Source organism: Bombus vosnesenskii, unplaced genomic scaffold (assembly GCF_011952255.1).
Source record: "Bombus vosnesenskii isolate JDL3184/JDL3185 unplaced genomic scaffold, Bvos_JDL3184-5_v1.1 scf7180000013263, whole genome shotgun sequence".
NCBI classification, from domain to species: Eukaryota; Metazoa; Arthropoda; class Insecta; order Hymenoptera; family Apidae; genus Bombus; species Bombus vosnesenskii.
This window is the reverse complement of record NW_022882923.1, coordinates 5,897,383-5,910,409: the sequence shown is the minus strand read 5'-3', so window position 1 is coordinate 5,910,409 and position 13,027 is coordinate 5,897,383. Positions and strand designations below refer to the sequence as shown.

Genomic DNA, 13,027 nt, shown 5'->3' with positions numbered 1-13,027 from the left:
ATGTCGATGAATTGAGAATTAATGACTTAGAGCTCAGATAATAATTTTTTTATCGGCAAGATAAATATCACATATACAAAGAATGTACAATTAAATTTCATTTAAAATCTATTATATTGTAGTTGGGGTTCTGGGGCAAATCCCTGGGGACCAGATACGAAGGAAGATCAATTTTATACACCGAACCACGGAGATGGAATGTTGGAGGTAGTTGGAGTTACAGGTGTAATACACCTTGGACAAATTCAATCTGGTCTTCGCACAGCTATGAGGATAGCGCAGGTGAATTTAAATCCTGTCCTTAGCTTTGTTAGGACATTTTGCAATACATAATGCAGCCGTAGATCCCAATTGAAACGAAAATTAGAAATAAGATCTTCGTTGTATATAACGTCGAATAATTAGGACGTCGAATAATTAGGATAAAAATACTCAGTGTGTACATATAGCATAATATATGTATGTACTATGTGTTTCAAAATTTAAATACTTGTTACTTTAAGCTTTGAGTTTCCAACAAATAATAGTATTAAGCCTAATGACAAGTATGAGCAAGTAATTTTTTATTTTATAAATATAATATGATACAGTGATATGATGCAAGAAATTGGTTTTGAATGTTTCATAGGGAGGACATATAAAAATTTATTTGCACTCTGATATACCAGTACAAGTGGACGGAGAACCGTGGGTTCAGAGTCCAGGGAATATTGTAGTTTTGAAATCAGCGCTAAAGGTAATCTTTTTACAGGCACTCGTAATGAACCCATAATTCTATCGAAATACAGAACGGAACGGATGCAACGCATCCAAGAAATTTTTTAATTTTCCGCTCTTCTTCTATCTCATTTTTACACGTTACATATTCACGGAAATTGTGTCACATTTGTAAGTATAGTTTGTTTGCTGATTCGCGTAAATCAATTTAATGGAAACTGAGATATCGATCTATTTTCTGATTTGACATTCATGAACGCCCACGCGCGCGAATAATACCAAGCGTAATCTTTTTAACTGGAGTATAAAACTATGAATTATTTATTATTTCTTCGGATACACAGCCCCTAACGTTTTCCTAAAGATCAGAACTGCAGCCTGGATTTCGTCCACTCGTCTTGAAACATTGAACTTTACTGACATTTCAAATTCAGACCTACAATCTATAGAACGATCCAGCTACTCGATGAATCTCTGATTATCTAAATTTCATTGTTTGACATTTCAAATTATCAAACTGTTCGAATTGACAAATTTCGAGCGATAAATTATACATTCAGTTTTTATAAATTTACAATTTTACGTCAGATAAGATAATCAGCTAACTTGTAATTCATCAAATTTACGTGACTTCGTTTATTTTACTACCAATTTAATTACTATTATTAATTTACGGTCTCTAAAAATTTGGCTAATCAAATTACTTCAAATTTACAAGAGAACTCTGATAGCCCATGAAATTTCGATAGAACGATGGGGCCTATCTATCTATTTGTCGCACGTTGACTTTCTGCAGGATCTTGCATCTTTACCTGCACTATCTGCTAGATCTAACTTGCCATGACGCTCTACTCAGACACCATAAGAGCGTGATCCAACCGCTGGTGTCCGGCAGCGCATGCATTCCCACCCCTAATCGCACACAAAAACTAATGTCTCCTTGTTCCTTTGTTCGCTCCAGGCTACCATGTTGAAGAAAAATAAGATCAAGCGTCGGAATACCGAACCTTCGATTCCACCCGCTAATGGGGTGGGGAGCAAGAGCACGGACGAGTGTAGCAACAAAAGCTAGAACGCAGTTTCTGCGGTCTATGTCGATCGATTAGACACGAAATTTTCAATTAGTGCTCCGCCTAGGCTCCACCTAGTATCGTGTACTATTACTGCATACGATACAGGGGAGTTTCGGTGCGATCATTACGATAAAACACAAACACACACGTACATGTACTTCCTGTGTAGTAAAACTCCATTCGATGTTTCCGCCGCATGTAGCTCTCTGTGCCAGTATCGTCGATGTGTGTGGATGGACGATAAATTTTTGGACAGCGTCAAAGTCTCCTGACTCTCAAGATTACATTTCCAAGGCCATCTGGTTTCGAATAGAACCAGAAAGTTAGAATCAAGGTTCCATGACTTCCAAGAGATCTTCTTTCCGATCGAAAAACCGGTTACCAGAAAAATTGAAACGCAATTTAATTCCGTGGCATTGACCGTAGCATTGGTTGTATTACCAGAATCGTCGTAATAACGAATTCGTAAATTGTTACAGAAACTTGATGAATTTACAAATACATTTTTATCCGGAGGTTTTTGTCATTCCGTATTTTAATGCTTTGGTCGTCGATGGTTCTAGCGTTGAATAACGTATTGAGTATCAGGAAGGTTTTAAGATCTTAAGATTTTTCTCTTATCTGTATGATTTTGATAATAGTTTTAAATTTTAATTAAAGTTATTTACTTCACGCATGATGTAATGTCGAATTTGTTGACTCAACGTTGTCAGATCTTAGCGTCCAAGAATTTATCAATTACGCTCACGCCTAAATGTTCAGCGCAATTCAAGCTTGCCGTAAAACAGTGTTGTGAAAAGTTAAAGGTTCGACAAAATTTTATCAATATTTTAGAAATATACGATAAGCAGTGACAATCATCCTGTACTTTGAAGAAAAATGAAAGAAAATATACATATATATTCAGTGTGCAGTTGAAAGCTATATACAAGTGAGCAGGAAATGATTGATTGTAAAAAAAGAGAAATGAATATACAGAATAAACTTACTTTGTTCGAAGCTTAATTTTCGGAAAACATCGAATTTAGAAATGTGCTACATATATATATACAGTTATGGCTATAAGTATAACTTTCGATCGCATCCTGTATATATTTTAAAAATCTTATAAAACCTATACATTTTCGCAACACCGTACATGATTTTATTATTCTCGTTCTTTCAAATGGTGTTTCCCAGCTTCAGTAATGAACGCTCGAAGGATCTTACACATTTTTTTAAAAGAGTATGATTTATTTTATCGAACCATCATTTCTAAGTAATATGTGAAACATATTGAAGTATAAAAAGAGTCTCATTAGCAAAATCTCCAGCTTATTAATTGGTAGGCGCGCTTATTTTTACGTTAGATATACAGGGTGTTTTTTCAAATGATATTTTTCTAAAACACGCAATTCATGTATTTACACGTGCTTTCCTCATCTTTCATACGCTAAATGTTGCAAAGTTACATCTTTATCTTTACTATCTACCTTTTATCTCTAATCTAATCGTTTTTACACGCAAGTGCCTCAATATTTCTTTATAATAAAATTATCAATTGCATAAAAAGATACAACATATGCTTCAGCGGAAAAAAGAAGGGAATTGAAGATTATCTTCAATCTTTACAACACCATTTCCGATGCAAACACACGATACACTTTCTGAAGTCAGTTTGTCTTTTTTTAATACAATTTTATTTTCAACCTCTTACGTTCTAAAATTATCGCTTAGCTCAGTTGTATGAGACAGCCTGTATATATTTTGCTTACATTTTTGCTTATCCGAAATTTATCCATAATTTGTTTCCATAATCTCCAAGCGGAAATTATGGCAGATAATGAGCTAAACGATATTAATCGTATCGTTAATCAATCGTTTAAAACCCCAACATCTGAACATTGACCCTTCGAGCGTCGATTAATTTTTCATTTTACTTTTACAATAGAACTCTATTTATCTGAACTCCGTTTATTGAAACGAAATTTTAATCAATTAACTATGGAAAGAAATCATTTACGTAATTACTTCAACTCGCACAAATTGAACTAATGTTATTTGCAAAATTGCACAGGCTACAAGTTGCAAGTATTCTACGCGAACACTCGATATATAATTGTAAAATCATGCGACAAAAATTGTTAATTCGCTAATATCATCAGTCAGCAAATAATTTTGCAAGAGAATTCCTTTTATCTGAACGAGAAATTCTGCCGGTCCGAAAGTATTGGAACACCTACTATATATATTCATTACAGAACTCTAACAAATTTCGCGTCATCCGTTTTTCTAATTAATCGATTAATATAATTTACGACAAGTATTAATTAATTTTACATATGATTCGAATAAAGTAACTGAAAACTAAATCAATGAAAAGTCAATAGGTATTCTAATACTTCAGTTTCTTTTTTTTTTTTTATTATTTAATTTGTACTTTACAATTTGTCCAGCTGGACATTCGGTAAATTATACTTCAGTGGTTGCAAAAAGTACCGACGTACGTCCTTATCTTCCAATGGCGCGTATTTTATCAAGCTCTGTATGTTTCATTTCCATAGCGTGCAATTTTTCCAGTCATACGAACGTATCATTAAACGATAGAAAATGAAATAACACTTGGATCTAATCGACCAGTATGTAAATTCTCTAATAAGTACAACGATGTGCGAGTTCTTTTCGTGTGCGCCGTTGTGGCCGGTATTACAATAAAGCGAAAAGAAAAGTAGAATAAAAAAAATCAGCAATCTCTGTTATACGAACTAAAGAATTAATCTTTACCATTGCCGGTTCAGATAAATAGAAATCTACCGGACTACTTGTTTCATTGGCATCCTTATCTCTCAGTGTTTTGGCCCGTGGAATGTTCTAGCTGCGTTTAACCGAACATGTCGTTTCACTTTGGTCACTTGGCATTGACATATTACAATCTCTATATTTGTTCCTTTGTGCGCGCCCCCTTGTGATCCTGTCCCTTCCTAGGCCACGATGCTGAAGAAGACCAAGGGTAAAATGAAACGGCGTAACACAGAGTCCAGCATGCAGCTGGCACTTCAGGCCACGTCCTCGAACGATACGGAGTCTGAAATCTTCTGAGTGAGCGAATGTTGTCCCTCGTACAACCAGAACGAGGATGCCACGCCATGAGTACCACATATTTTATGAGTACCACGCACACGCAAGCGGCACGGTTTTGTCACAACACGCAACAAACGAAATCGGCCTCGAAATTCGTCTGACCACGGTCACGCACTGTACGAACTTATACGTAAGCACAAACAGAAACAGCAGCAACACGTATATACCACATACGCGAGACATAGTACACATACACAGAACAGAATCTACACACGTACGTGAATACAATTGTCTTTGATCACAAAAGAAAAAAAAAGAAAAAGACGCAAGTAGAACCGCTCCAGGAATAAAAGTAAAAAAGAAAAAAAAACAAAAAAAGAAAATATGCCAGGATAAATCACGACGCGCTACGAACTGAAGCTGTGACTGTTAAGAACAGAGAAGAAAGGGAGGAGAAGAAGAAGAAGAAGAAGAAGAAAAAGAAGAAGAAGAACGAGAACAAAAATGCTCGTCCAATGGACAACTTCATTATAAACTCAAGTAATCTTTAATGTCCCTTTCCGAGTTGCTAGAATGAAATAACTAGATCTCATTTTTAAATGTTAATAATCATTATATAGCATTGTACGTAGCTTTGATCGATATTTTTTTAGTAAAGAAAAAAGCGAGAAAATAAACCAGAGACGAGGGTGAAGAGAAGAGAGCGAGAGCGAAAGACGAGAGTGAGAGAAAAACGTGTCGTGCGTATGTAAAAGAAGAGAGCGTGAGAGAGAGAGAGAGAGAGCGCGAGAGGATGAGTGAGAAAGCGAGCGAATCAAATAAAAAAAAAAAAAGAGTGAAAGAAGGAGTTATACGCGATAGAGTAGTAAAAAAAAAAATCACGAGATAAAGTTACCAAAGAAAAGCAACAGTATTGAACGAAGTTTCTCCCCTGTTTATTCGCTTGACAGCCATACATTGCGCATTTACGTTGTATAGTTGGTTATTTAGTCCCGAAAAACGATCAAAGGAAGTGAACTGTAAACTGTACATGACATTTCGTATGGTATTTTACTAAGTCACAGTAAGTATCACGATACGAAACCCGTAATCACGAATATCGAGTAAATACAAAATCAGTTGTTATTAATATAATATATATATATTAAAAAATATAAATATATATATATATATACATAAAATATTTATGATTAAAAATATTAATATATTTACAAAAGAGTAATGTATTAGTATTACGATTTTAAGTTGTGATAACTGTTGTGCGTCTGGCTGCTGGGCAGTCTGGAATTTATAAGAAAGAAAAAGGAACAAATACCAGTGGCAGTCAGTTACACATTTCATAGAATACGAGATAATAAAACAAAACAAAGGAAAAAAGAAACGAACAAAGAGGAACGAAAACGTGGAAACGAGAGAAAACTTATCGGAGAAGGAAAAGGGTGAAGATGTAACGCGTTTGGTAGACGTTAAAACGGCGGTGGAACGTTTTTGCCAACTCGTCTCGACTGTAACCGAGAGCACGACGATTTCATACGATTTTCCGAACAATTCGTCGAAGCTGAAAGAGATGTTCGAGGGCGACTTGGCAATGACGTTCCCCATTTTCTGGCTCCGGCAAAAAGCTCTTCTCAAGAAGAAAGAATTTTTGCCGCAGCCACCGGTACGCAACACATTCCACTGATGACGTGGTTCGAGAGCAAAAATGGACACACATGTACATTTCTAAACTATGCCAAAAGGAACTTCTAACGTGTTAACACTTTCAACGCTGTTTGAATCACCTCTCGATACGCAGGGCCGGTTCTGGTTGGAGGAAAAGCAAGAAAACCAAAAAAGAAATAGCAGAAGGAGAAGATTGGCGAAGCGTTTACAGAAACGTCGAGCTTTCCAGAAACGATTTGTATACGCAAAAAGAAAAAGGAAGACAGTGAATTTTGAAGAGGGGCTGTTCGATTGACTGTAGGGAGTGAACGAACGCATCGTCGCGGTCGTATATAACGTCGTGGATCGTGTTCATATTGGACCTTTCATTGGCATCAATTCGATTAAGAGACAATTCTGGTGCCAAACAGTTGTATATAATACTGTAAATGTAGGACTAAAAACGAGAGAAAGGAGAAAAGAAGCGAAACAAACGAATCGTTATTTCGAGTGGCGGAGAAAAGATGCTGTTCGTTACATGCCGGACATTTAAGGAATAGAAGAAACGATCGTCCCTGTTAGGAATATTAATACTAAGGGAATGGTTTTGGGGAAGAAGATAAGCAAAATGAGAGAACAAAGATAGAAAGAAAGGGAGATCAAAACGTGTCGCGCGCGTTTCGATCGATCGAAACATAGCAATTCGATCAATTCGACAATTCGTTTCGCGCGCGAACCGTCGCGTCAAAAGTACGGAAAACGTGTCAAATGGTAATAGAAGATGTGCGCGAGGTCTTTTAATTTTCCGTTTTTCGAGACGAGACGCTTGTAGAAATACGCTCCTGCATCTCTTATAGCTACTTTGTAGGTCTTCTCAATCATGAGGTATCCGATCGCACGGAGAAAAAAAAAAGAAGAAAATGAAGAAACATTTCGCCAGAGCACATGCAAAATTTTCCTTCAACCGGGAGACCGGTCATTGCCGGATGAGACTATGGTCTCCCATCTGTACGAAACGATTCCCGACAACCTGCCAATGATGCATGGGCTTAGTCGGTCATGGTCAACATCCGGCAAACATGAGCATAATCGACGTATCGGCGGCAGATTGAAATCGCGAGTCCGTTTGTTAATCTGACCAAAAAAAAAAAAAGCTCTAGTGTATTCGCTGTTGCTATAAACCAAAAAAAAAAGATGATAGAGGAACCACATTAAGCTATGAACAATCTACGTATAATGAATGTATGTGCTATGGAAAACAAAAAATACGCTAGCTGTTACGACTGAATTCGTTTCCTGTCCTTTCGACACACGTATACACACACACGCACACAGATACACGCGGTTACACACAGAATACACGGATGAAGATCACGCGAGAGTATCTTTTACGTAAGCGACACAAACTCCGAGTTTAACATATTTTTGCTCTTCATTTTTCTTTTTCCTTTTTCCCGTCTACCTGCGAACTCGCTGCGAATTATAAAAACGAATTACAAAGCGACATACACACGTGACATACACGCAGGATACGTACACAGAAACACAGAGCCTTCCTCGGTTTTCACGTTTCCATTGTATTCGTAGATCATAGTGTTCCCGAGAAACGCGGTTCCGTAAAATTATTTTCTATCGATTAGAGCGAAAGAGCGTATTGTAATCATCACGGGATCGGATGTGACACGTTTTAGGGATGATTTCTTTCCCCTATCGAGTAAATATCGCTTTTCGTTTCTTTTTTCTCCATGCCCCAGATCGTACACACGCCTGTATTATCGTTGTAAGCCGAAAGGACACTTGCTGTGTGATCGAATAGAGAAAATTCGTTGTGTAATTACATTTGTCGATGTATCACGCGCACACTGGTGTGGTATACCGAATCGAATTGTTACCGAGTTTAACGAGCTTTCGTTTTCTCCTGATTGTATTGTTTCAGACGTGCGCAAAGCACGCGTTACTGTATCCGCGGTGGGCGAGGTTTTTGTTTCAATCATGTCTTGGCGTGTATTACGGAAAGAGTGGAATATTACATAAATTAATGTACACATTATCTGTGGACTTTTTTTCGCTTTTACAAACTCCGTATCCGCTCTCCGTTTCTCTGTGTGATACTTTCACACGAGCGGACGCATACATCCCCTCTGATCCTTTGTTCCATTTTTATTATCGATTACTGTATACTGATTGTGCAAGATACAGTGTAATTCTTGGTAACAGAAAGAGGTGACTTTTTTCTTATTTAAAAGAAATTGGAAATATGAAATTTGTTCATTTTAAATTTACAAAGGGTAATTTTGAAGCAGATGGATGTACGTCTTTGAAAATGCCTCGAACTTGAATACCTTTAAAGTATCGATTGTCATATTTATCAGTTTATATCTGTGGATTATCTTTTCTAGAATATGTAATTAGCATAATACAATGCCTTTATAAATAGCCGTGAAAATAGGAAAATAAAATCTAGAATTGTGATCTGTCTTTCTGTTATAGGTAAGACGAACCATTTTAGTAAAAGTAGTATTATTCTACCAATCGATTAAATTGGCTTAAAAATCACCCTTGCAAGTTGGTATTACAGTTACGTGCTATTAAAACTTGTCTCGTGGAATAGCTTCGTTAAACAAGAATAATAATAACAGCCAGTGTTGATTAAATATGAATTTAACGAAAGTCTACATTTTTTTACATTGCCTTTGAATTATTTTATATAGAATATTGTAGAATTATTTTATATATATAATATTATCTTCTTTTTAAATGAACATTTTTTTAGATGTGCACAGTGCTGATTTTAAATTAGAAAATTAGATATGAAAATCTTTCTTTTAATATATTTCATTTTTAAATATTTCATCTTTAACGGTTTTAAATCTTTCTTTTACATCTTTTTGATAATATTTCCTAAAGATTATCGGGTAAGTTTTTAATTATCTGTAGTACATACGGATTAAAGTATTATGTTCGTGATAATTATAGAGAATTGCGGAGAATTATATTCGCCACACTGTCTTATTGACATCAAATAATTGTTATTTGTATATTTCACGAGTATTACTATGTTACCATCGTGTTACGTGGTATATAACAATCGTCCCGCTGTTTAACCATAAAGTTCCCGAAAATTTCCTTGTATTCGCAAAATCTACAGTGAACATGCCGAACAGACGGATACCTATGATAAAAATTACCGACATATTCTCCAAAAACATGAGTAAGTTATTGAAAACACGTACTTCCTTATAAAGGTAAGGAGTTTCAAACATTTATTCGCTTCTAGTTGGACCTAAAATACAATGATACAGGAATATGATAATTGAGTTCCTCTACAGAATTAGTATTGACATTAATAATTTAAAAATATTCATATTAAATATTCATCTATATCGCCAATAATATATTCCATTTTGCTGAAGACCTACAATATTAATATACATACATACATACAACAAAAGAAAAATAAGGATTTTTTTAGGTAATTTTATGATACTCGCTTTCGAAGATAGGATGATATTTTCTGAATCGACACATTAGCACTTAGAACAATTTATTTCATAACAACGCTTTTAAGTTTCCATGTTCATCGTCTTATCGATAACTGGCTGTGACGTAAAAGTGATTACTTCCGACGAACCGCCAGCTAATCGTAATTGCTCGATTGGTCGATGGTCAGACGAAGGAATTTCCACGACAGTTCCACGACCATAATTGTTTTATGTTTCGTTCAGGTATCGCTAATCCCATTTCTAAAGTTGCCCGAAGTGCTACCTGAGCGCTTCAGGTATACGAAGGCGCGTGATTGTTTAGTTTAATCGGCTTAATGTTATAACGTTAGCAGTTTAACGTGAGATACGCTTGTTTTTTTCAGCGATTTTTAGAAATACCGGTGATGAAAGAGTTGGAACGGAAAGCTTCGCTTTATTAAGTGTACAATTCAGGAAAGACATCATAAAAGATTTTATTTATAGACACATCGTTTAAAAACATTTTTGCATATACAGATTAAGTACCCCTTTGGAATTACATATTTTTATAATCGACAAAGATACATCGATAAAATAATTAACTGACATATTACATATTTCACAAAATAAAGAACTATAAAGAAAATTTGCAAACTATGCTACAATTGTTCGGTTGGTAAATTACAATAAAATATTTCCGTCAATATTATTGATATAATGACATTTAAAAAACAAATATTACATAAATCATGAGCACAATATTGTTGATGACAAGAGATCCAGCGATATTAGAATTTCTATTCAATTATTTCACATTTTATTAGCTGCGTATAATACGATGCTGCTATATGTATATTGCATTTCATATAGAATATTCGTTAGTAGATCTGTTTGAAATACATCGTTAATTTTTTAAGGAATTTTGGAAATTCCTTTCTTGTATACGAAAAGCTTCAAATTGATTCTTGATATTCTAATATAAAATATAATCTTCTTTCAAAAATATACTGGAATGCTTTATAATATATCAATCACAAAAATATTTAAGAAGCTTTATATTAATTTCATTGTAAAGAACATTGTTTTCTTTTAGTTATCAAAATAAACTTTATGTATCAATTCCGTACCATAGAAGGTAACAAAAATCTTGTTACAGAATAGAAACCAAAAAAGGAAAGATTATCTTTTGGAAGCTTTTTTTGAGCTTTCCGTCAGTAGCTTTCAAACAGAAAAATAAGAAGAAAATTAAATTTCCAAAGTATGTAAGTACAGTGTTTCAATTGGTAATTTAATATCTTGAGATAACTCAATTGTTTTATTAAAAATTTTGATTTCTTAGATGACTATCTCTTATTACAATTAGAAATAAAACATATCTATTTAAAAAAAACGTAAAATATATACAACCTTCTTAGAAGCATAAAAATTAATTTAGACTCAAATCACATTATTATAGAATTATCACATTAATTTTTAATTCATAAATTTTATAACGCTAATTCTATTTTACAACCTTACCGTATAATATTAGTCGAATTACTGCACTTATTTTTCCAGGAATAGTTCAGAAAATTAATAACTCCGTGTGAAAAATATTATACAATTTTACCAAACGAAATCTTCAGTTTCAGTCTATCTGTATATCTATTAGTTCAAATATTTCCACAAGTAACTCTCGTGTTAGCAAAGTTCTAAATGAAACAAATCCGATATTAATTATTACATTGAAACACGAAAACTATATTTACTAAAATCGTTTCTTCTACGTGACAGTCCTAAATGTTAATACTAATAAATTTATGGCACGGAACCAATGGTAATGCAAAGAAAGCAGAAAAGTATGTTTTCACGCGTTTCAAGCAAGAGTTTCACGTGTTCGATAAGAGTACATATTCCTCGTGTGTTTTGAAACTTAGATAAAATAAAGTTTTAAGAATGAACAACGACAATGAGATATGACTAGGCATTCAAAAGATCATCGTCGCTATCTGTTTGGCACTGCGTTGGGTCGACGTCTAGCAAAAGACGAGCTTCCTCTGTAGTGTCGACCTAAACAAAAAATAATTAATTTAATAATTAAATTATGTAGTTTTATTTCATTTTACTATATTTATAACATAATATAAGTTTCACTATATCTATGATTTGATCACAATATAACTTGACGCAATTTTAATAACATAATATCTTTGATTTTCTTAATGAATGCTCTGTAAAATAGATATGTGTTTATTCAATATTTAATCTAACACAAATTTGTTGTTTCAAGAATTTTTTTCGATAATAGTAATTGTCGTATGAACTTTATTAGGCTGTTATTAATGTCACATATACATGTTGCGTTTTAAGATTAATGTTTCTTTCATTTGAAGCTAAAACAGGAGACTAATATAGGGCATGTGCTTCGTTAAATGAAAAAACCAAATCTCACACTGATAATTACTGATTATAGTAAACATATTATACAAGGAATGAAATATAATCTGTGTTACTTTAATCCACTATGTTGTCCAATCGAGCGGTTATTAATGTACACGAAAGTACAAGAATTGATGTTATTCAAACAATTTTCTACGTATACGAACGTTATCTATCGATTATGTAAATTAGTAACATACCAGAGGCACGAATATTCGTAAAATGGAAAAGTTAAAAATACTGACAGACGTGTCAGGAATTCTAATAAAACGCAGAAACATGATAGCAGATAATAAATAAGTTGCAAAGAAAGGCCGGTGTAACCGATATAATTTGTTTTAATAAAATGAAATTTATTTTTACGCAATTTTTAATATCACGAGAAGAACGAAATAGACAAACGACAAACGAGCAAAGGATATATCATAAAGTAATACAACGTAAGTATAAAATAAAAGACAAAAACTATATAATTATTTATACTCCTTTAAATTTTCACAAGCCAAATAAAGCTTTTGTTGAAAATGACAACGTGAGTTCGTGCTCGCCATCCATATGCAGATGCGTTAGTTATAAGAAATAGTAGCTAGAGATAAATTTGATCGATAGGCTTAAGATGCCTTTTTGTTTTTATCCCTAGTTTTTGTGAGCGCGTGC

General features: G+C 34.1%; 2 protein-coding genes across 10 annotated transcripts in view; one reads left to right on the top strand and one right to left on the bottom strand.

Annotated features, from left to right (window-relative positions):
• LOC117234792 (diacylglycerol kinase theta) overlaps positions 1–6,154 on the top strand; it is a 41,237-nt gene extending 35,083 nt beyond the window's left edge. For 7 of the 9 annotated variants that reach the window (XM_033496352.1, XM_033496360.1, XM_033496335.1 and 4 more), the window contains 3 exons: positions 123–282; positions 629–736; positions 4,755–6,154. In XM_033496352.1, coding sequence (XP_033352243.1) covers positions 123–282; positions 629–736; positions 4,755–4,868 — 382 coding nt within the window. In that variant the 3' untranslated portion in view covers positions 4,869–6,154. Of the gene's footprint in view, positions 1–122; positions 283–628; positions 737–1,678; positions 1,980–4,754 lie in introns of those variants that run through there. The other 2 variants (XM_033496343.1, XM_033496377.1) reach the window with 1 other exon arrangement.
• Positions 6,155–11,664: 5,510 nt separating this feature from the next.
• The window catches only part of LOC117233256 (cation-independent mannose-6-phosphate receptor), a 33,919-nt gene continuing 32,556 nt past the window's right edge, over positions 11,665–13,027 (bottom strand). The window contains exon 16 of the mRNA XM_033493384.1: positions 11,665–12,001. Within this exon, the coding sequence (XP_033349275.1) occupies positions 11,912–12,001 (90 nt within the window). The 3' untranslated portion in view covers positions 11,665–11,911. The remainder of the gene's footprint in view (positions 12,002–13,027) is intronic.